Below are 25,432 nucleotides of genomic sequence, written 5' to 3' on the forward strand. Positions count from 1 at the left end.
CGCTCAAAGAACGCAAATGCCAGGTCAAAATGTTTGGACACACATACTCATTCAAGGGTTTTTCTTTATTTTGACTATTTGCTACATTGTAGAATAATAGTGAAGACATCGAAACTATGAAATAACACATGGAATCATGTAGTAACCAAAAAAAGTGTTAAACAAATCAAAATATATTCTTCAAAGTAGCCACCCTTTGCCTTGATGACATCTTTGCACACTCTTGGCATTCTCTCAACCAGCTTCACCTGGAATGCTTTTCCAACAGTCTTGAAGGAGTTCCCACATATGCTGAGCACTTGTTGGCTGATTTTCCTTCACTCTGCGGTCCAACTCATCGCAAACCATCTCAATTGGGTTGAGGTCGGGTGATTGTGGAGGCCAGGTCATCTGATGCAGCACTCCATCACTCTCCTTCTTGGTAAAATAGCCCTTACACAGCCTGGAGGTGTTGGGTCATTGTCCAGTGGAAAAACAAATGATAGTCCCACTAAGCCCAAACCAGATGGGATGGCGTATCGCTGCAGAATGCTGTGGTAGCCATGCTGGTTAAGTGTGCCTTGAATTCTAAATAAATCACAGACAGTGTCACCAGCAAAGCACCCCCACTCCATAACACCTCCTCCTCCATGCTTCATGGTGGGAAATACACATGCGGAGATCATCCGTTCACCCACACTGCGTCTCACAAAGACATGGCGGTTGGAACCAAAAATCTCCAATTTGGACTCCAGACCAAAGGACAAATTTCCACCGGTCAAATGTCCATTGCTTGTCTTTCTTTGCCCAAGCAAGTCTCTTCTTATTATTGGTGTCCTTTAGTTGTGGTTTCTTTGCAGCAATTTGACCATGAAGGCCTGATTCACACAGTCTCCTCTGAACAGTTGATGTTGAGATGTGTCTGTTACTTGAACTCTGTGAAGCATTTATTTGGGCTGCAATTTCTGAGGCTGGTAACTAATTAACTTATCCTCTGCAGCATAGGTAACTCTGGGTCTTCCTTTCCTGAGGTGGTCCTCATGAGAGCCAGTTTCATCATAGCGCTTGATGGTTTTTGCAACTGCACTTGAAGAAACTTTCAAAGTTCTTGAAATTTCCCATATTGACTGACCTTCATGTCTTAAAGTAATGATGAACTGTCATTTCTCTTTGCTTATTTGAGCTGTTCTTGCCATAATATGGCCTTGGTCTTTTACCAAATAGGGCTATCTTCTGTATACCACCCCTACCTTGTCACAACACAACTGATTGGCTCAAACGCATTAAGAAGGAAAGAAATTCCACAAATTAACTTTTATCAAGGCACACCTGTTTAATTGAAATGCATTCCAGTTGACTACCTCATGAAGCTGGTTGAGAGAATGCCAAGAGTGTGCAAAGCTGTCATCAAGGCAAAGGTGGCTACTTTGAAGAAACTCAAATATAAAATATATTTTGATTTGTTTAACAATTTTTTGGATACTACATGATTCCATGTGTTATTTCATAGTTTTGATGTCTTCACTACTATTGTACAATGCAGAAAATATTAAAAATAAAGAAAAACCCTTGAATGAGTAGGTGTGTCCAAACTTTTGATTGGTAGTGTATGTGTTTTATTCATATGGGTCTAAAATACTATCAATTTTGTGGAACATAATTATTTTGAGTGAGGTTGTGGACCTTTCAATAATTATTTTATTGTTCGAAATGTTTTTAGTCACTCTTCAACAGTTTGATACACATTTCAATGATAACATGTTATGAAAATTCATAACGGCTATTGAAAATATTAGCACATTTTTCTTACAATCAAAGTTTCACATTCAACCTTTTAGTGTGAAGAACAAAATAAAACCACCTTTAGCATGTTTTGTAATATTTCAAAACATTTATTTGTAAATCGAAAGATCATCAATATAAACGACAACACTAACAATTGTGAATTTAGAAAACATAAACACTAACAGGAACAAAGTGTGTGTGCGTGTGTCATGCTTACTTATGTGGTCTTAGTCCATGCATTTGTTACAAACCACAAGCATGTGACTGTGCTCTTTGCAGACGGGTGTGTTGCACTGAGAACACCAGCAGCTGACTTTTCTATTCTTTGTGCTTGGTCAGAGCTGGCACCTCTTCCTCTTCTGGCCTTGGCTGCTCTGAGTGGTGGTGGCATGGCTCTCTTTCATCACCCCACATCTTTCCATTGCCTCAGTTCTTCTGTGGAGATGGGAGAACCTTCCAGAAGGACAACCATCTCTGCAGCACTCCAACAATCAGGCCTTTACGGTAGTGGCCAGACGGAAGCCACTCCTCAGTAAAAGGCACATGACAGCCCGCTTGGAGTTTGCCAAAAGGCACCTAAAGGACTCTCAGACCATGAGAAACACAATTCTCTGGTCTGATGAAACCAAGATTGAACTCTTTGGCCCGAATGCCAAGCGTCACGTCTGGAGGAAACCTGCTCATCCACTGTGACGCAGTCGCTGGGGACGAACCTTCTACAGTTTGCTAGGAAAAGGTCCCACACATACCAGAAGGCTGCCAGGTGGTCCGTTGCCTCTCTGAACACTCTGGTCCTCTTGTCATCAAGCCTCAGGTAGCGACGGATATCCTCATATCTTCCGACCGACATGGTGGCCTTATACGTTGGATTCTGCAGTGGATCCAAAAATAGCTCCCGTGTGGAGACATTCCAGCTTTTCTCCACGCCGGCAAGGAGGGTTAAACCAATAAAGGCCTTTAGTTCCTCTTTGTTGACCTCTCTCCACTCTTTCCCTTTTGCTGTCGCTGTTCTCCGTCCTTCTAAATTTGTACACTTTAGGACCTCCTCAATTATGTTGTCACTAATGAACAGCTCCCAGGCATCTTTTGGTGACAACTGTTGACCCCGGCACAGGCCCTCAGCAGCTCCTCAGGATGTTATGGCTTCTGGTCCTGCCTTTAGTGGGAGGGATGTTCACTCCAGTAAGACCCCTTTTTACTCAGTCTATTTGACTGGTTTTCACTCTCCTCCTCAGAGGAGTCCTCCCCATCTGTAGAATCATCGAGGACAGCTGGAATACCAGGTTCATCCACAACTCCAACTTGACCCACAGGCACATAGTCTGTGTCATCTGAATTGGATACCTCAGATTCTGAGGGAGAGGCACCAATGGCTTCCTCATCCAGCATCTGTAAAACCATTTTGGTTGTATATCTGGCAACATTCTTATGAGCCTCCTTATGAAACTCCTTTTACTCTATGAGTTAAAAAGGAGAAATGAAAACAGTGATTAATGAACATTAAAAACAATATATTTAATAAATACTTTATTAATTACATTGATTTTATTGTTGTTGCAAAAAGAAAGGTCAGTTTGACGAGTGCAACGCAGTGAATTCCATATGAAATACATAGGGGTCATATTTGACCCACATATGAAAACTTGGGGTAGTGATGCAAAAACTCAGTTTACTTAAAAAATATGAAATTAAACAAAACTAGGATGTTGGAACATTAAAGACACATTATTTAAGGAATTCCTGGAATATTAGATGACATTTTTGGGGGGGGATCAATACAGCAAAAAAAACATTAGGCCGAGTCATTTTGACCCGGCATATGCATCCTAGGGTTAACAAAACCACCCCCTACAAACGATGCCTTCGTCCAGTCAATGACTATTTTGTGTAATATAATGGAACCAATGATGTATATACATCATTGAATAGAACTGAGAGTCATGATCAAGGGCTAGTTTTCCGGCACAGTAGTAGCTATGCCGAAGAGGCAATAATGATGCAATTAGCTAGCAATTAAATGACAGATGCCATCCGTGTAGATGGGCTAAAAATAGCTAACGTTAGTGAATGTGTTTAGCTACAGTAGTGTGAGCCAACAAATTGCATTTTACCTTTGACAGCAAACGAACTTTCCTTCTGGATGTGTGGAAGTTTCTGTCTGGTGATCGCAAAGGTTTCTGCAAGCCCTGTCAGCAACTGCAACGACAGATAACGGAAATCTTCTTCTTCTTCTTCTTCTTTGGGGTTTAACGGCGGTTGACATCCAATTGTTGCATTACTGCCTCCAACTGGACTATAATATAAATCCATTATACTATGTGATACAAAAGGGGAAAAGGAAAAAACATTTAAAAAAACATATATATCAAAATAAATTCACCCTTCCAACTAACCCTACCAACTAACCCTACACTCATTAAAAACCCACTACCTCATTCCACTACTTTAACCCTATCTGCTCCTGCACCATGCCAACAGCCAGGGAGGACGGGACACCACCACTCAACACACCCTGAAAGTCTTCTGAAGTCAAATCTCATATACCCAAATATTTCTCTGCAGCCACCACAACATCTATTTTCTGTAATTTACGTTCCATTTCTGCAGTACAGTTGATAACCATTGCTACGAACTCTAAAAAGCCAACCTTACTGAAGCTGGCATAGATCTACTATTCACAGGGATCCTCTTAGGATCCCTCACCCTTGACCAAACCTCCTCTACTTTATTCACTGCCTCGGCATACAACACCTTCTGCACTACTCTGACTCTGGTCACCTCAACCTGCCTATCTCACACCAGACACTTCCGATCCCCAGCAACATGGGCACCCCTACAGTTGACACACACAACTTTATACTACACAATCCTCTGTCCCATGCCCTCCTGCACACATCCCACATCTTGGAATCTCCCTCCTACACACTGCTGCGACATGACCATAAACGTTGCACCTGAAACACCGCAGTGGATTGGTCACACTAAACTCTTACAGGATAACTGATATATTCTAACATGACTTTGTCGGGTAAAAACTCAAAAGGACTGACCGTGACTCCTCTGTTTCACCACGCTCACCACCGGGTCTACCTTGCACCAAACCAGGAATGTTCACCTCCACACTTAACACTACCCCAGAAATCACTTCATTAAATGGGGCCCTATTCCTAAGCGCAAAGCAAGAAACAGATCTTGACCCAAGTTCCGTGACACGGAGCGCCCATTCCCTCTGGGCAGAAGAAACAAAAACAAATGTCCACTACAGGTTACCTTCACTGATTCAACTGCGCCCAACTCCTTTCCCACCCACCCTGAAACCACAAATGGATCCACCAAAAGGCAAGGATCCACTTTCTCCAAAAATGTCACTCCCACTGGACCAGATTCTTCTTTATCATGTCCATCGATGTCAGGCTTGGACTCAGAGCTCTTCACCACACCTTCCACCTCACTTAACATTTGACTTGTGGCCATATCTTTTGCAATTCTCACACTTTGGCAGGCGCCCTGCTCCGAAGATCAATGCAGGTCACTTCCAAAGTGGGCAATTTTGCCAGATCCAGTACACACTTCTTCTGTTCTTCATTTACACAATTAACCAAAACATGGCCTCTTCTAGTCACCTTGATTGAATCCACCTTTCCCACTGCTCTCTTTACAGTCCTCAATAGTATAAATGGATCTCCCAAATGAACCTCCTTGTCCAAAAAACGCACTCCAACAAGAAATACATTATGGGACTGATCCTTGTCTTCCACTATAACTTTTGTTTGTTTTGTTCCATTCTTTGATTTCACCATTTTCCATTCACTGTCACAAACTTCACTTTCCGCACTTTCAGAATCAAGCAACATTTCTGCTTCCTCCGCCATCTTGGCTGCCGCCATGCTCACTGCGACTCAAACAAACCACTACTGACCATCTCAATATTCCAAATATATAACCCTTCCTGTACTGATGTAGAGAATGATTCTATCACACACAGTAATTCAAATAAAAGTCACCAAATAAAATATAATCTATATGCACCTTCCTTAACTATTACATAATAGCCTACTGATAGCTTTTTGCCACGTTACAAGGTATACAAACAAGAATGAGGATAAAAATGTGCAGTCAGCACAGCACTATGACTGTTGTCCAAAACTGGTGTTAGTTGCAGAAGTAATAAAGAATATTGTTTGATTGGGAGAACGAGATGAACAATGTCCATGTCAATCAAGCATATTTGTAACAAAGTCAAAGTTCACTGCCTGCCATAAACAGCCCATGGACATGTATTACACACTCCCTGAAAACTATTCGTACTACACCGGCTCCGACGCTCATCGGATGTTCCCTACAAAGGGAAGCACAGCCGCGAGCTGCCAGTGACACGAGCCTACCAGACGAGCTAAATTACTTCTATGCTCGCTTCGAGGCAAGTAACACTGAAACATGCATGAGAGCATCAGCTGTTCCGGACGACTGTGTGATCACGCTCTCCGTAGCCGATGTGAGTAAGACCTTTAAACAGGTCAACATTCACAAGGCCGCAGGGCCAGACGGATTAACGTGTACTCCGAGCATGTGCTGACCAACTGGCAAGTGCCTTCACTGACATTTTCAACCTCTCCCTGTCTGAGTCTGTAATACCAACATGTTTCAAGCAGACCACCATAGTCCCTGTGCCCAAGAACACTAAGGTAACCTGCCTAAATGACTACAGACCTGTAGCACTCACGTCTGTAGCCATGAAGTGCTTTGAAAGGCTGGTCATGGCTCACGTCAACACCATTATCCCAGAAACTCTAGACCCACGCCAATTACAGATCCACAGATGATGCAATCTCTATTGCGCTCCACACTGCCCTTTCACACCTGGACAAAAGGAACACCTATGTGAGAATGCTATTCATTGACCACAGCTCAGCGTTCAACACCATAGTGCCCTCAATGCTGATCACTAAGCTAAAGACCCTGGGACTAAACACCTCCCTCTGCAATTGGACCCTGGACTTCCTGATGGGCCGCCCCCAGGTAGTAAGGGTAGGTAACAACACATCCGCCACGCTGATCCTCAACACGGGGGCCCCTCAGGGGTGCGTGCTCTGTCCCCTCCTGTACTCCCTGTTCACTCATGACTGTATGGCCAGGCACGACTCCAACACCATCATTAAGTTTGCCGATGACACAACAGTGGTAGGCCTGATCACCGACAACGACGAGACAGCCTATAGGGAGGAGGGCCGTGTGGTGCCAGGACAACAACCTCTCACTCAATGTGATCAAGACAAAGGAGATGATTGTGGACTACAGGAAAAAGAAGAGGACCGAACACGCCCCCATTCTCATCACTGCCTGGTATGGCAACTGCTCGGCCTCTGACTGCAAGGCACAACAAAGGGTAGTGCGTACGGCCCAGTACATCACTGGGGCCAAGCTTCCTGCCATCCAGGACCTCTATACCAGGCGGTTTCAGAGGAAGGTCCTAAAAATAGCTGAAGACTCCAGCCACCCTAGTCATAGACGCATGGCAAGCGGTACCGGAGCGCCAAGTCTAGGTCCAAGAGGCTTCTAAACAGCTTCTACCACCAAGCCAAAAGACTCCTGAACATCTAATCAAATGGCTACCCAGACTCGGCGCATGTGACAAATAAAATGTGATTTGATTTGATTTTGATTGGCTCAAACACATTAAGAAGGAAATAAATTCCACAAATTAACTTTTAACAAGGCACACCTGTTAATTGAAATGCATTCCAGGTGACTACCTCATGAAGCTGGTTAAGAGAATGCCAAGAGTGTGCAAAGCTGTCATCAAGGCAAAGGGTGGCTATTTGAAGAATCTCATATATAAAACATCTCCAGAGATGTTTGATCGGGTTCAAGTCCGGGCTCTGGCTGGGCAACTCAAAGACATTCAGAGACTTGTCCCGAAGCCACTCCTGCGTTGTCTTGGCTGTGTGCTTAGGGTCGTTGGAAGGGGAACATTTGCCCCAGTCTGAGGTCCTGAGTGCTCTGGAGCAGGTTTTCATCAAGGATCTCTCTGTACTTTGCTCTGTTCATCTTTCCCTCGACTAGTCTTCCAGTCCCTGCCGCTGAAAAACATCCCCACAGCATGATGCTGCCACCACCATGCTTCACCGTAGGGATGGTGCCAGGTTTCCTCCAGATGTGACGCTCGGCATTCAGGCCAAATAGGTCAATCTTGGTTTCATCAGACCAGAGCCTTGTTTCTCATGGTCTGAGAGTCCTTTAGGTACCTTTTGTCAAACTCCAAGCGGGCTGTCATGTGCCTTTTACTGAGGAGTGGCTTCTGTCTGGCCACTCTACCATAAAGACCTGATTGGTGGAGTGCTGCAGAGATGGTTGTCCTTCTGGAAGGTTCTCCCATCTCCATAGAGGAACTCTGGAGCTCTGTCAGAGTGACCATCGGGTTCTTGGTCACCTCCCTGACCAAGGCCCTTCTCCCCCGATTGCTCACATTGGCCGGGCGGCCAGCTCTAGGAAGTGTCTTGGTGGTTCCAAACTTCTTCCATTTAAGAATGATGGAGGCCACTGTTTCTTGGGGACCTTCAATGCTGCAGAAATGTTTTGGTTCCCTTCCCCAGATTTGTCCTTGATACAATTCTGTCTTGGAGCTCTACGGACAATTCCTTCAACCTCATGGCTTGGTTTTTGCTCTGACATGCACTGTCAACTGTGGGTCCTTATATAGACAGGTGTGTGCTTTTCCAAATCATGTCCAATCAATTGAGTTTACCACAGGTGGACTCCAATCAAGTTGTAGAAACATCTGAAGGATGATCAATGGAAACAGGATGCACCTGAGCTCAATTTCGAGTCTCATAGCAAAGGGTCTGAATACTTATGCAAATAAGGATTTAAATTTTTTAATTTTGTATAAAAACACATTTTTGCTTTGTCATTATGGGGTATTGTGTGTAGATTGAGAAATATTTAAAAAAAAATCCATTTTAGAATAAGGCTTTAACGTAATAAAATGTGGAAAAAGTGTAGGTCTGAATACTTTCCGAATGCAGTAATCAAAGCGCTTCATCAAAAAGGAAGAATCATTCAAATATATTTAATAAGCTATACATTATTGTCAGTATCTTGTGCATTGATATGATGATATTTAACATTTCGTCACCAGGAGAGCCACCGGCTATACTTGCAGAAACTAGACGAAGTTTCCAAGCTGCAGAGCAATTGCTCTTCCTCTATCGCCCGCCAGCGGAGTAGACTGAAGGACATGTCTCAGCTAGTGAAGAAGTAAGTTTGTGCACGCGCTCACACACACACACACACCTTCGCTCTCCTTCTCTCTTTCTCTGAAAGGTTTCATGCACCCTAACACACTGTTTTAAGGCCCTCTATCCATCCTTTATCAACAGATGCAATAAGGAGAGACTGACAGAGGAGGATGTAAAAACATTGGATGAAATCAAGGAGCACATCAAGGCAAGACCCAACACTTTCTTTGAAATGGAGGCTTTCCTTCCAAAGAAAAATGGGTATGAATGTCACTACATTAAAAACATTATTTCACATGTCTTAGGGGAGGGACATTTGAAAGAGTTGTTGGCTGTTTCCCTATTCTGATGATTTATATATTTTAATGGCTAGTTAAATAAAGCAATTCTCATTCATATCTCACAAACCACAGGCTGTATCTCAATCTTGTTCTGGGCAATGTAAGCGTGACTCTTCTGAGCGAACAGTCAAAGTAAGTAGCTTCCACTTCAATGGATTTGCTAACTCTTAGTAATGTGAACATACTGTACTTCTTATCTAGTGAATTGTATATTTATATTAAAAACCATAAACTGATTAGTCGTCCTACTCCAAATATCCCCATCAGATGGAGCTGATACATAACAAATAATCTTTCAAGCTGTTTTCAGCCAAAAGTTGGTGTATAGATTTATGGAGAAGATGGCAACATCTTCCTCCTCAGATTTGGCTACAAAGATGAATATGAGAAATTCAAGCTGTACCTCACAGTTTTACTGCTCCTATTCTCCTTCATGTGTTATTTCTTTGTTAGCTACAGGTAAGCTTGAATAGCTATAAATAAGTCCACAAAATCTTCATAACTGTGACTTGACAGCAAATGAAGAGTTTTATTCCAAAACACTATATATCAATTTTCAGAAATGTTGGTAAATTAGCTTTTGTTGTTTTTCACCATCTTGTCATGGCATGGGGTTGTTCAATGACAAACATGTATTTGTTTGAAATCTATTACTTGATGGTTTCATTTCAGAAAGATAAATAATCATGATTGTTCCAAAACGCTATATAGCTGCCTCACGCTCTGAGAAATAAGTAGTGAAGCTAGGTTTCACACAGTCAAATGTTTTATTTTTATTTTATTTAACCTTTATTTAACCAGGTAAGCCAGCTGAGAACAAGTTCTCATTTACAACTGCGACCTGGCCAAGATAAAGCAAAGCAGTGCAATAAAAACAACAACACAGAGTTACATATGGGGTAAAATAAAACATAAAGTCAAAAATACATCAGAAAATATATATAGAGTGTGTGCAAATGTAGCAAGTTATGGAGGTAAGGCAATAAATAGGCCATAGTGCAAAATAATTACAATTAGTATTAACACTGGAATGATAGATGTGCAGAAGATTATGTGCAAATAGTGATACTGGGGTGCAAATGTGCAAAATAAATAACAATATGGGGATGAGGTAGTTGGGTGGGCTAATTTCAGATGGGCTGTGTACAGGTGCAGTGATTGGTAAGCTGCTCTGACAACTAATGCTTAAAGTTAGTGAGGGAGATAAGAGTCTCCAGCTTCAGAGATTTTTGCAGTTCGTTCCAGTCATTGGCAGCAGAGAACTGGAAGGAATGGCGGCCAAAGGAGGTGTTGGCTTTGGGGATGAACAGTGAGATATACCTGCTGGAGCGCATACTACGGGTGGGTGTTGCTATGGTGACTAATGAGCTAAGATAAGGCTGGGATTTGCCTAGCAGTGATTTATAGATGGCCTGGAGCCAGTGGGTTTGGCGATTAATATGTAGTGAGGACCAGCCAACAAGAGCGCACAGGTCACAGTGGTGGGTAGTATATGGGGCTTTGGTGACAAAACGGATGGCACTGTGATAGACTACATCCAATTTGCTGAGTAGAGTGTTGGAGGCTATTTTGTAAATGACATCGCCGAAGTCAAGGATCGGTAGGATGGTCCGTTTTACGAGGGCATGTTTGGCAGCATGAGTGAAGGAGACTTTGTTGCGAAATAGGAAGCCGATTCTAGATTTAACTTTGGATTGGAGATGCTTAATGTGAGTCTGGAAGGAGAGTTTACAGTCTAACCAGACACCTAGGTATTTGTAGTTGTCCACATACTCTAAGTCAGACCCGTCGACAGTAGTGATTCTAGTCGGGTGGGCGGGTGCCAGCAGTGTTCGATTGAAGAGCATGCATTTAGTTTTACTTGTGTATAAGAGCAGTTGGAGGCTACGGAAGGAGTGTTGTATGGCATTGAAGCTCATTTGGAGGTTTGTTAACACAGTGTCCAATGAAGGGTCAGATGTATACAAAATGGTGTCGTCTGCGTAGAGGTGGATCTGAGAGTCACCAGCAGCAAGAGCGACATCATTGATATACACAGAGAAAAGAGTCGGCCCAAGAATTGAACCCTGTGGCACCCCCATAGAGACTGCCATAGGTCCAGACAACAGGCCCTCCGATTTGACACATTGAACTCTATCTGAGAAGTAGTTGGTGAACCAGGCGAGGCAGTCATTTGAGAAACCAAGGCTATTTAGTCTGCCAATAAGAATGCGGTGGTTGACAGAGTCAAAAGCCTTGGCCAGGACGATGAAGACGGCTGCACAGTACTGTCTATTATCGATCGCGGTTATAATATCGTTTAGGACCTTGAGCTTGGCTGAGGTGCACCCATGACCAGCTCGGAAACCGGATTGTGACAAAGAACACAGTTTTTTACAAAGAACGAGTACAAATGATACATTTGTTACATCAATACATATTTTTTAAATGTAATTTGTTTTTAGATCTGTATGTAAAATATTTACATTACAGATGCTCTTATCCAGAGTGAGCAACTTACAGTTAGTGCATTTATCTTAAGATAGCTAGGTGAGACAACCACATATCACAGTCAAATATACAGGATACGAACATTCCATTTCAGCTAAACAATGGCTATATAGCGATTTGCAACAAAACCATTTTAATACACATCTAAAATCTATTAATAAAAAAATCTGAGAACAGTAATATTTTACACATACATGAAGGTACTCATAAGCAATAATATTTCATTCAACTCTGTCTAGTGTCTGAGTCTCTGTGTGTGTGTGTGTGTGTGTGTGTGTGTGTGTGTGTGCGTGCGTGCATGTGTGCGTGTGTTTGTGTCTAGATTTGTTGACGCGAACCTCAACTTCTTGCTGGTGTGGTACTACTGCACCCTCACCATACGGGAGAGTATCCTCATCAGCAATGGGTCCAGGTAGGCCCTTCAGTCTTCAGACCTAATCCCTGGCTTGATATACAGTGCATTCAGAAAGTATTCAGACCCCTTGACTTTTTCTACAATCCTGTCTCGGAGTTCTACGGACAATTCCTTCGGCCTCATGGCTTGGTTTTTGCTCTGACATGCACTGTCAACTGTGGGACCTTATATAGACAGGTGTGTGCCTTTCCAAATCATGTCCAATCAATTGAATTTACCACAGGTGGACCCAATCAAGTTGTAGAAACATCAAGGATGATCAATGGAAACAGGATGCACCTGAGCTCAATTTCGAGTCTCATAGCAAAGGGTCTGAATACTTATGTAAATAAGGTATTTCTGTTTTTATGTTTAATAAATTAGCAAAAATGTCTAAACCTGTTTTCGCTTTGTCATTATGGGGTATTGTGTGTAGTTTAATGAGGAAAAACATTAATTTAATCAATTTTAGAATAAGGCTGTAACATATGAAAATGTGGAAAAAGTCGAGGGGTCTGAATACTTTCCGAAGCTCAACCGTAAATGACTTTGGCAAAATAGTAACTACTACAGTATGTTACAGTATGATGCATTTATACAAGTAGTCATTCTTCATATTCATATTCAGCCATGTCTATGTCTATTCTGATTATTTTCTCGTTGTATTTGGCTGTTGTTTCAGGACCAAAGGCTGGTGGGTTTTCCTCCATTACGTCTCAGCCTTTCTGTCTGGAGTCATGCTGACATGGTGAGCAAACTCAGGAAGCCCTTGTTGCCAATAGTTGATCACACACCAACCAAACTGTAGGTTTTTTCATAGTCAGTTCCAGTTTTAAGCAAGGGTATGATAGATGGCAAACAACTGAATCCAGTTTGCACTTTTTTCTTATTCTGTTCCTTCCTTCCTTGTCAAATTGTCCCCTATGGTGTTAGCAAACCAGCACATTGAGTTATGTTGCAACTCTTGAAAGTTACATTGTATTAATAATAATAATAATACATTTTATTTTAAGTTAACCTTTTACTGCAGTGGGCTAAATCAGGGTCGCACAGAGTGTTTCTTTGTAGTCTTAAACAAATCTACTTTGAAACAAAAGTATACACCTCACACACATGGTTATGGGCTTAAAAAAAGCAGACACCTGTACCATGTCAGATATAGTGTTGAAATGTATTCAATTTTCAGTTTGTATCGCAATATTACACTTTATAAACATCACAGAAGACTGAAATATAACAAAACCGTTTGACATAGAAACAACAGATTTCATCTTTATTAATTATGAAATTATGAAAAATATTAACAGCATTCCACCCACGAGTCCACTAGAGGACGATTTGGTAATTTGACTGTAGGAAAGGGCTTTGCGCTTTTCACAAAACCCAAATTCACTTAACATACAACAAAATCAGCAGGATATAAAGCAATAAAATCACATATTAAATAAGTAAATATATAAAGGTGCACTAAACATGAGGACAGACTAACCAATGAAGTGAACTAGACAGAGGATGAAAGCTAAGACAACAGAGAATCCGGATAAGCCTGTGTAAAGAGGTGTGGATTTGAATCTGTGTATGGATTGTGAGGTTCCGACATGGAGAGGGAGGGAGTTCCAGAATTGGGGAGCTGCAGTTCTAAAAGCCCGGTCTCCCATGGAGCAGAGCCTGGTGTGAGAGATGGTGAGGAGGCCAGTGTCAGAGGAGCAGAGTGAACAGGTGGGAGTGCAGGGATGCAGGAGCTCAGTAAGGTATGTGGACTTCAGTTCTTTGAGTGCTTTGTAGGTGACCATGAGCAATATGAAGATGATCCTGTATTGAACTGAGAGCCAGTGAAGTTCGAAAGTATACAGTAGACAATAGAGGACACTGTATTCAACAGTCATTATCTGATATCTCGTAGGCCTGATGGATACCTGTACCAGGGTTTCAGGAACCAATTCCTCGCCTTTTCTTTGTATCAAGGTAAGCTTTCAAAACAAGTCTTAAAACACAAGGAGTACATTAGCGTTACAACAATTACGGCTGTGGGATTCCTCTGGCTGTGGGATTAGTTGAGCTGGAGTTAGTTTGCTTTGTCACGTATATAATAGTGAGTCACACTGAGGCTACTTTGTTGTTGCATAGGGATTGCATAATAAATCACACATACAGTGCCTACAGAAAGTATTCACACCCCTTGACTTTTTCCACATTTTCCACAAATGGGACTAAAATTGATTTAATTGTCATTTTTGGTGAACGATTATACACAAAATAGTCTGTAATATCAAAATGGAAGAAAATTATAATATTTATTTTTAAAAACTCTGAAAAATAAAACATATATCTTGATTAGATAAATCATATAAAATGTTATTGGTCACGTACACATATTTTGCAGATGTTATCGCAGGTGCAGCAATATACTTGTGTTTCTAGCTCCCAACAGTGCAGTAATACCTAACAATACAAAACAATACGCACAAATCCAAAAAATAAAAAGAGAGGAATTAAGAAATATCAGGACAAGCATTGTCCGGAATACACATAGAGTGCCTTCGGAAAGTATTCAGACCCCTGGACTTTTTCCACATTTTGTTATGTTACAGCCTTATTCTAAAATTGATTAAATAAATAAAAATCCTCAGCAATCTACACACAATACCCCATAATGACAAAGCTAAAACTGTCACGGTTCAGACAGACGACCAGAGGACCACAATTGCGTCACACCAGAAAGTTTATTAAAACTTAAGGGAAAAGGGAAGTAGGGAGTGAATGAAGGCTCCAGGGGTAACAGGGATCCCGTCCAAAGTGCTGGGTCTGTGCCCCCCCCAGTGGCAGCGATGCGTCCTATGAAGCCGGTGGTGGGTGGTCCAGAAGTCCTGGGGGGGGGAGACACAGACACAACAGGGCGGAATGAAACAAGGCAGCAGTACAGTTCAAGGGAAATCCAAATACGTAGTAGCAAGGCAGAAGGCTGGTCAGAGTTACCGGGATTGAAGAGTAGTCAGGAGTCGTATGGCAGAAGCAGGTCTGGATCTCCTGGGGCAGAAGAGTATCCAAAAAACAGGCAGGTCCGGGGTCACAAAACCAGGGTGAGCCAGAAGCGCGAGCAAACAGGTTCCGGGTGTGAGCTTTGCAGACGATCTGACACCGGAGAGCTGAAAGACAGGGCCTTAAATACTGGGAGAGGTAGTGGGTAATGCAGCGCAGCTGGCAGAGTAATTAGAGCAGAGCAGAGCAGGGACAGGTGGAGCTAGTTAGGCTGAGTAGAGAGAGTGGTGAGCAGAGTGGAAGAAAATTAAGGTGGTAACCCGGTGGAGTGAGAGGCTCATGACAGAACCCCCCCCCCAAGGGACGGCCCCAGAAGTCCCAAGAGCAACACCACGCCGGGCGGGAGGAGGGGAGCCGGAGGAGGGCTAGAACTCCTCCGAACGGTCCGAGTGAACGTCCTCATCCTCGGAGGAAGCCGGAGGGCCGTGGTCGGGAGATGGGACAGGTCCCGAGACAGGATCAGGCACAGGACAGGAAGCCGAGCGGGCAGGACGGTTAGGGACCCCTCTGGGGCGGCCCCTACGGATTGCAGGTTGATCAGGATGCCGTTGGTGGAAAGCGGTGATGAGAGTCCTATCCACAATCCGACTAGCTGGCACCCAGGTCCTTTCCTCAGGTCCATAGCCCTCCCAGTCAATGAGGTACTGGAGACCCCTACCCCTCCGTCTGGACCGAAGCAGGCGGCGGACGGTGTAAACCAGACCACCATCGACGAGCCGTGGAGGAGGAGGACAAGGCGCCGCAGGGACCAGCGGACTCTCATGGATGGGCTTAATCTTAGACACATGGAAAGTGGGGTGCACCCTCAGGGAATTAGGCAGTTGGAGCCGGACAGCAGTTGGGCTAATCACTCTTATGATAGGGAATGGGCCAATGAACCGAGGTGCCAGCTTCTGCGACTCCACCCTGAGTGGCAGGTTCTTCGATGACAACCACACCCTTTGACCAACATGGTAGGTGGGAGCAGGAATTCTCCGACGGTTGGCCCCGGTAGTGTAGCTGGCAACGGATCTGAGGAGTGTGGCTCGGGCTTGTGACCAGGTGCGGCGACATCGACGGGCAAAAGCAAGTGCAGATGGGCAAGTAACCTCCTCTTCCTGGCTGGCAAATAGAGGAGGCTGGTATCCATAAACACATTGGAAAGGGGACATACCGATGGCAGAGCAGGTCAGAGAATTGTGTGCGTACTCCACCCATGTCAATTGCTGCGACCAGGAGTGGGGGTTGCGTGAAGTCATGCATCGCAGTGCCTTCTCGAGCTCCTGATTAGCCCGCTCTGACTGCCCATTGGATTGGGGATGGAATCCGGAAGTCAGACTGACTGTGGCTCCCAGCAGGTGACAGAACTCCTTCCAAAAAGCGGAGGAGAATTGTGGACCACGGTCAGAAACTACATCCTTAGGCAGTCCGTGGATCCGGAAGACGTGTTCCAGGACCACCTGGGCGGTCTCCTTGGCGGTTGGGAGCTTGGGGAGGGGAATGAAGTGTGCCATCTTGCTGAAACGGTCAACAATGGTGAGAATGACGGTCATGCCACTTGAAGGGGGCAGCCCCGTGACAAAGTCAAGGGCGATGTGAGACCAGGGACGTCTGGGCACAGGCAGGGGCTGCAGCAATCCGGCTGGGGGCTGGCAGGACGACTTGTGTTGGTTGCAGATGGGGCAGGCTTGGACGAATTCCCGTACATCCCTTCTCAGAGAGGGCCACCAGAACCTCTGGGCGAGCAGGTTGTAAGTGCGGGTGGAGCCAGGGTGACAAGCTAGGCGGGAGTCATGTCCCCACTGAACGACCTGGGACCTCAGGTCTTCGGGGACAAAAAGGCGGTCAGCTGGGCAAGTGCTGGGACCTGGCTGGTTACGGAGAGCCTCCAGCACCTGTTCCTCAACAGCCCAGGTCAGAGCTGCAACGATGCAGGGACTTGGCAGAATCGACACAGGGTCCTTGGAGGGGGTGTCATCCTTCTGGAATTGACGGGAGAGGGCGTCTGGCTTGGTGTTGCGTGATCCAGGCCGGTATGACAGAGTGAAATTAAACCTGGTGAAGAACAGGGCCCAGCGGGACTGCCTGGAGTTCAACCGTTTGGCCGTGCGGATGTACTCCAAGTTCTTATGATCGGTCCAAACGAGAAATGGAATGGTGGACCCCTCCAGCCAGTGACGCCACTCCTCCAAGGCAAGCTTCACAGCCAGCAGCTCACGGTTCCCTATGTCGTAATTGCACTCAGAGGGGGACAACCGACGTGAGAAAAAGGCACAGGGATGGAGCTTCCTATCCTCCGCAGCCCACTGAGAAATCACAGCACCAACTCCCACATCCGAGGCGTCCACCTCCACAATGAATTGCCGGTCCACATCAGGCATCTGGAGGATGGGAGCGGAGGTGAACCTCACCTTGAGGGTACTGAAGGCTTTGTCGGCTGCTGGGGTCCAGGTGAAGGGTTGCTTGGTGCTGGTTAGAGCAGTGAGAGGGGCAGCAACGGTACTGTAGTTCCGGATAAACTTTCTGTAGAAGTTAGCAAACCCCAGAAACTGTTGCAGCTTCTTTCTGTTCTCCGGAACTGGCCATGAAGTGACTGCTGATACTTTGGCAGGATCCATTTGGATACTTCCCTCTGCCACTATGTACCCCAGGAAGGCCACTGTCTTGACGTGAAACTCACATTTCTCTGCCTTGGCGTAGAGGGAATTCTCCAGAAGACGATGAAGGACTTGCTGGACATGGCGGGTGTGTTCAGACAGGTTTCTGGAGTAGATTAGGATGTCATCCAGGTAAACGAAGACAAACTTGTTTAACATGTCCCGCAGTACATCATTCACTAGAGCCTGGAACACAGCAGGAGCATTGGTGAGGCCAAAAGGCATAACCAGATACTCGTAGTGGCCTGTTGGTGTATTGAATGCGGTTTTCCATTCATCTCCCTCCCGGATCCGCACTAGGTGGTAAGCGTTTCTGAGATCCAACTTGGTAAAAACAGTGGCTCCCTGGAGCAACTCAAAAGCAGAGGTGAGCAGAGGCAGAGGGTAACGGTTTTTCACTGTGATGTCGTTGAGTCCCCTGTAGTCGATGCAGGGGCGAAGAGATCCGTCCTTCTTCCCCACAAAGAAGAAGCCAGCACCAGCAGGAGATGAAGATGAACGGATTAATCCTGCGGACAGAGAGCCATTGATGTAGTCCTCCATGGACTTTCTTTCAGGAGCAGACAATGAATAAAGACGACCCTTTGGAGGGGCTGTTCCAGGGAGGAGGTCGATGGCACAGTCGTACGGTCGGTGAGGGGGCAGAGATGTGGCTCTTGCTTTGTTAAACACCTCTCTGAGACCATGGTAGCATTCTGGGACATTGGAGAGGTCAGGAGCGGAGTTAGTAGGTACTGGCCGAGGGGGTAGTGCGGCAGCAAGCAGGCAGGTTCGGTGGCAGTCCTCTCCCCACTCCCTGATCACCCCGGTCACCCAGTCGAGCTGAGGGTTGTGCCGGCGGAGCCATGGGTAACCCAGGATGAGGGGTTGGCCTGGAGAGGGGAGCAGGTGAAACTGGATAGTTTCTTGATGGTTTCCGGACAGACCCATCGAGACCGGGGCCGTGACATGAGTGACCGATCCGAGTAAGTGTCCGTCCAGTGCCCGGGCAGGAATAGGAGGTGTCAAACGGAGGTTCTCCAGTCCCAGTTGGCGTGCCAGCTTGATGTCCATTATGTTGGCTTCGGCGCCAGAATCCACCAGAGCAGCCAGGGTGTGAGTTGAGTCAGAGAGGCGGAGGTGAACTTGCAGCAGGGGTTTGCGGTCGGAGGACTGGATGGTCATAGAACTCAACCGGACTCCCCCTATGCCCGGTGAGCTTCGGCCCTTTAAAGGGCAGGTTACCACACGATGTCCATCACCTCCACAATAGAGGCAGAGGTTTGAGGTGAAGCGGCGCTGGCGCTCTGCAGGAGTGAGAGAGGCTCGCCCAATCTCCATAGGCTCAGACTGATCAAACTGACCTGGGTGAGTGGCAGTAGATGACAGGAGCCCAGTCGGATCTCTCCGAATGCCGGTAGTAGGTGGACCTTGGCGCCCCCTCTCACGACGACGGGTCTGTATCCTTCTGTCGATCCTGACAGTCAGTGCGATGGCTTCATCAAGAGTGGAAGGCAGTTCATGGGAGACCAACTCGTCCTTGATATAGTCAGCCAAACTATGGAAGAACGCGTCCACCAACGATGGTGTGTTCCAAGAACTTCGTCTAGCCAGGGTTCGGAAGTCGATGGAATGGTCTGCGACTGTACGTCTGCCTTGTCGAATACTGAACAGTTCACGAGACGCCTCTGCGGTTGGTGAATCCAGGTCAAACACCTTCAGCATCTCCTCAGCAAACAGGTCGAAGGTTGCACATGCGGGGGTTTGACGTTCGAACTCTGCTGTTCCCCAGAGTCGAGCTCGGCCCGTCAGGTGAGTGATGGCATACCCAACTTTAGCCCCCTCCGTGGCGAAGGTCCTTGGCTGCAAGGAGAACTGAAGTCGGCAGCTAGTCAGGAATGGCCGGACCTGGGTTGAGTCGCTGTTGAACCGCTCGGGGTTTCCAATCTTGGGTTCCGGAGCAGCGGCTGCAATGACCGGGGCAGGTAACTCGGGGGCAGGGCTGGTGGGCAGACTGGCTGGGGTAAGGTTGGTGAGGAGTTGAATGATCATGGCGAGTTGTTGTTGCTGCTGCTGGAACTGCTGCTCATGCTCATCGGTTTCCATGTCGGGGAAAGTGTGCGCTGAGTCCATAATGGTCAGATCGTACTGTCACGGTTCAGACAGACGACCAGAGGACCACAATTGCGTCACACCAGAAAGTTTATTAAAACTTAAGGGAAAAGGGAAGTAGGGAGTGAATGAAGGCTCCAGGGGTAACAGGGATCCCGTCCAAAGTGCTGGGTCTGTGCCCCCCCCAGTGGCAGCGATGCGTCCTATGAAGCCGGTGGTGGGTGGTCCAGAAGTCCTGGGGGGGGGAGACACAGACACAACAGGGCGGAATGAAACAAGGCAGCAGTACAGTTCAAGGGAAATCCAAATACGTAGTAGCAAGGCAGAAGGCTGGTCAGAGTTACCGGGATTGAAGAGTAGTCAGGAGTCGTATGGCAGAAGCAGGTCTGGATCTCCTGGGGCAGAAGAGTATCCAAAAAACAGGCAGGTCCGGGGTCACAAAACCAGGGTGAGCCAGAAGCGCGAGCAAACAGGTTCCGGGTGTGAGCTTTGCAGACGATCTGACACCGGAGAGCTGAAAGACAGGGCCTTAAATACTGGGAGAGGTAGTGGGTAATGCAGCGCAGCTGGCAGAGTAATTAGAGCAGAGCAGAGCAGGGACAGGTGGAGCTAGTTAGGCTGAGTAGAGAGAGTGGTGAGCAGAGTGGAAGAAAATTAAGGTGGTAACCCGGTGGAGTGAGAGGCTCATGACAAAAACAGGTTGAGAAATTCTTGCAAATTTATGAAAATAAAAAACAGAAATACCTTCATTTACAAGTATTCAAGCCCTTTGCTATGAGACTCGAAATTTAGCTCAGGTGCAAGGAATTGTCCGTAGAGCTCCGAGACAGGATTGTGTCGAGGCACAGATCTGGGGAAGGGTACCAAAACATGTCTGCAGCATTGAAGGTCCCCAAGAACAAAGTGGCCTCCATCATTCTTAAATGGAAGAAGTTTGGAACCACCAAGATTCTTCCTAGAGCTGGCCACCCGGCCAAACTGAGCAATTGGGGGAGAAGGGCCTTGGTCAGGGAGGTGACGAAGAACCTGATGGTCACTCTGACAGAGCTCTAGAGTTCCTCTGGGGAGATGTCCAGAAGGACAACCATCTCTGCAACACTCCACCAATCAGGCCTTTATGGTAGAGTGGCCAGACGGATGCCACTCTTCAGTAAAAGGCACATGACAGCACGCTTGGAGTTTGCCAAAAGGCACCTAAAGGACTCTCAGACCATGAGAAATAAGATTCTTTGGTCTGATGAACCCAAGATTGAACTCTTTGGCCTGAATGCCAAGCGTCACTTCTGGAGGAAACCTGGCACCATACCTACGGTGAAGCATGGTGGTGGCAGCATCATGCTGTGGGGATGTTTTTCAGTGGCAGGGACTGGGAGACTAGTCAGGATCGAGGCAAAGATGAACGGAGCAAAGTACAGAGAGATCCTTGATGAAAATCTGCTCCAGAGCGCTCAGGACCTCAGACTGGGGCGAAGGTTCACCTTCCAACAGGACAACGATCCTAAGCACACAGCCAAGACAACACAGGAGTGGCTTCGGGACAAGTCTCTGAATGTCCTTGAGTGGCCCAGCCAGAGCCCGGACTTGAACCCGATCGAACATCTCTGGAGAGACCTGACAATAGCTGTACAGCAACGCTTCCCATCCAACCTGACAAGGCTTGAGAGGATCTGCAGAGATGAATGGGAGAAACTCCCCAAATATAGGTGTGCCAAGCTTGTAGCATCACACCCAAGAAGACTTGAGGCTGTAATCGCTGCCAAAGGTGCTTCAACAAAGTACTGAGTAAAGGGTCTGAATAGTTATGTAAATGTGATATTTCCGTTTTTAGCAAACATTTCTAAAATCCTGTTTTTGCTTTGTCATTATGGGGTATTGTGTGTAGATTGATGAGGAAAAAACCCAATTTAATCAATTTTAGAATAAGGCTGTAACCTACCAAAATGTGGAAAAAGTCAAGGGGTCTGAATACTTTCCGAAGGCACTGTACATTTATATGACAGTAGACAGTATGGACAGTATATGAATAGAAAACATGTGTATAGCAGTAGTTATATAAGTTGAGCCTTGACTGAAATACAGTATATACATATGAAGTGGGTAAGTATGTAAACATTATTAAAGTGACCAGTGTTCAATGACTATGTAGATAGGGCAGCAAGTATTCACCGCCTTGAGAAAACACATGTTAGAAACACCTTTGTCAGCGATTACAGCTGTGAGTCTTTTTGGGTAAGTCTCTAAGAGCTTTGCACATCTGGATTGTACAATATTTGCCAATTATTACATTCAAATTCTTCAAGCTCTGTCAAGTTGGTTGTTGATCATTGCTAGAAAGCCATTTCCAAGTCTTGCCATAGATTTTCAAGCCGATTTAAGCCACAACTGTAATTAGGCCACTCAGGATCATTCAATGTTGTCTTGGTAAGCAACTCCAGTATAGATTTGGCCTTGTGTTTTAGGTTATTGTCCTGCTGAAAAGTGATTATTCGTCTCCCAGTGTCTGTTGGAAAGCAGACTGAAGCAGGTTTTCCTCTAAGATTTTGCCTGTGCTTAGCGGTATTCTGTTTATTTGTATTTTAAAAAACTCCCTAGTCCTTGCCGGTGACAAGCATACCCATAACAATGCAGCCACCCCCATGCTTGAAAATATGAAGAGTGGTACTCAATGATGTGTTGTGTTGGATTTGCCCCAAACATAACGCTTTGTATTCAGGACATAAAGTTAATTTCTTTGCCACAGTTTTTGCAGTATTACTTCAGTGCCTTGTTGCAAATAGGATGCATGTTTTGGAATATTTATATTATGTACAGGCTTCCTTCTTTTCACTCTGTCATTTAGGTTAGTATTGTGTACTAACTACAATGTTGTTGATCCATCCTCAGTTTTCTCATATCACAACCATTAAACTCTGTAACTGTTTTAAAATCATGGTGAAATCCTTGAGCAGTTTCCTTCCTCTCCGGCAACTGAGTTAGGGAGGACGCCTGTATCTTTGTAGTGACTGGGTGTATTGATACACCTTCCAAAGCCTAATTATTAACTTCACCATGCTCAAAGGGAATTCAGCGTCTATTTTTTATTTTATTTTAACACATCTACCAATTGGTGCCCTTCTTTGCGAGGCATTGAAAAACCTCCCTGGTCTTTGTGACTAAATATGTTCTTGAACTTCACTGCTCGATTGAGAGACCTTACAGACAATTGTATGTGTGGGGTACAGAGATGGGTTAGTCATTAGAAAATCATGTAAACCACTATTATTGAACACAGAATAAGTCCATGCAACTTATTATGTGATTTGTTAAGCACATTTTTACTCCTGAACTTATTTAGGCTTGCCGTAATGGGATATTGTTTGTAGGCCAGTGACACAAAATCAAAAAAATTTATCAAATTTAAATTCAGGCTGTAACACAACAAAATGTGGAAAAAGTCAAGGGGTGTGAATACTTTCTGAAAGCACTGTAAATCTTCAGTCATATTGTAGAATGATGCTTTGTCATGTTTTAGAGGCTCCTGAACCAGACCTGGGTTTCAAACTTGAAACAATGTAAAATGCTTTATCTGTGCTTGTTTGAGGTTGCCTGGCTTAATAAACCAATTGAAAAGTCCCAAAATTGCAAACCCTGCCCATCTGGAACTCCAGGCAGACAAGTATTTTTTATTTATTTGAACCCAGTTCTGCCCTGAACATTTTATTGACCTGGCATTTGGGATTGTGTTTGTGTTTGTGTTTGTGTGTGTTTGTGTGCGTGTGTGTGTGCATGAGTGCATGCATGCATGCATGCATGCGTGTGCATTACTTAATTGTTTTGTGTGTATTTAAGATGTGTGTAAAGCAGGTAAGTGATGTTTTGTGTTGCAGTTTTGGCAACTTCATGTCTTAGCGATGTTAATGTGTAAGCAGGGCATCGGTTTTGTCCATAAAATGTTGATTTCTTAATTAAACGTATTATGCCCTTTTGATAATATTCTCCCATCCATAAATGCAGACAATATAATAATAAAAAAAGCTGTCTTCCTCCATCTTACGCCAATATTCACCATTTCTGCTGTGTCATTCTAGGTCTCAATGTGTGGGATCTCCTTCCTCATTCTGTTCATGGGCAACTTCCTCACTACTGTTGCAGTAGTCCGCACCAAGCTCAAGAGCTAGGATCAGGCAAAACCCAAGGGTCAGTGAGATGGAGAGATTAAGATGATACACAGAAACTGCATCAGCTGATTCTTCCCATAGGAGCTTCTCCAGAACATTTCTATAATCATGGAGATTTCTGAATGGGTTAAATATGAAGATGTTTCTGCTCAATACAATAATGGCACAGCATTTCAGCATGTTTATGGTGTGGCTTAGACATTTCAACTCAATTGAAAGGTTAGAATAATAGTCACAGTGTGATTGGGATTGTGCAATAACATGGCCTCTTATTGCTAAAATAATATATTAAATACCCTGGATCTCAGTGTGTGTTTGTGTGTGTGTGTTTGTGATACCACATGGCGTGACAGATTTCTCTTATTGATTCCATGGATATCAACCCATAAGTAAGGTACAGGCAGTGGTGGAAAAAGTACCCAACCTTCATACTTGAGTAAAAGTAAAGATACCTTAATAGAAGATGACTCAAGTAAAAGTCACCCAGTAAAATACTACTTGAGTAAAAGTCTAAAAGTATTTGGTTTTAAATATACTTAAGTATCAAAGGTAAAAGTAAGAGTATAAATAATTTCAAATTCCTTATATTAAGCAAACCAGACGGCACCATTTTCCTGCTCTTTTTATTTTATTTACGGATAGCCAGGGGCACACTCCAACACTAGGGACATCTTTACAAATGAAGCATTTGTGTTTAGTGAGTCCGCCAGATCAGAGGCAGTAGAGATGACCAGGGATGTTCTCTTGATAAGTGTGTGAATTTGACAATTTTCCTGTCCTGTTAAGCGTTCAAAATGTATTGAGTACTTTTGGGTGTCAGTGAAAATGTAAGGAGTAAAAAGTACATTATTTTATTTAGGAATGTAGTGAAGTAAAAGTAAAAGTTGTCAAAAATATGAATAGTAAAGTACAGATACCCAAAAAAAACTACTTAAGTAGTACTTTCAAGTATTTTTACTTAAGTACTTTACACCACTGGGTACAGGTCTGTGCTATACTGCTATCTGTCCTTGGTACTATCACCAATCAAAATACACAGTAATCTTTCAGTATCCGAGGATACTTTCAATATGACCGAAGGTAACTTGTTTCAGGGATGTGAAGACAGTTTGTTCTTTTGGGTGGATTACGTCAACCCTGGCCCACTGCACTGTGATTTGTGATTGATTCTTCCCGTTAAATGTGCAAAAAGTCATTGGGTAAGGTCTTTATGGACTAGTCCATTTCTTAAAATGTGTATTCTGCAAAATGAGATACTAAGAAAATCGTTTTGAATAAGTAA

General features: G+C 44.7%; 1 protein-coding gene across 1 annotated transcript; it reads left to right on the top strand.

The window, feature by feature from the left end:
- Window positions 1-5,286: 5,286 nt before the first annotated feature.
- On the top strand, window positions 5,287-24,258 carry LOC311101481 (transmembrane protein 120A-A-like; the record flags this gene model as incomplete). The annotated part of the gene is made up of 10 exons (XM_084142634.1): window positions 5,287-5,304; window positions 8,903-9,021; window positions 9,144-9,263; window positions 9,416-9,475; window positions 9,707-9,802; window positions 12,156-12,245; window positions 12,910-12,975; window positions 14,131-14,271; window positions 23,328-23,334; window positions 24,061-24,258. 10 exons carry the CDS (start codon window positions 5,287-5,289, stop codon window positions 24,148-24,150), a joined length of 807 nt encoding a protein of 268 aa, XP_083998760.1. The 3' UTR covers window positions 24,151-24,258.
- Window positions 24,259-25,432: the final 1,174 nt, after the last annotated feature.

The sequence above is a fragment of the Coregonus lavaretus genome, assembly GCF_964263955.1.
Source record: "Coregonus lavaretus genome assembly, chromosome: 26".
NCBI lineage: Eukaryota > Metazoa > Chordata > Actinopteri > Salmoniformes > Salmonidae > Coregonus > Coregonus lavaretus.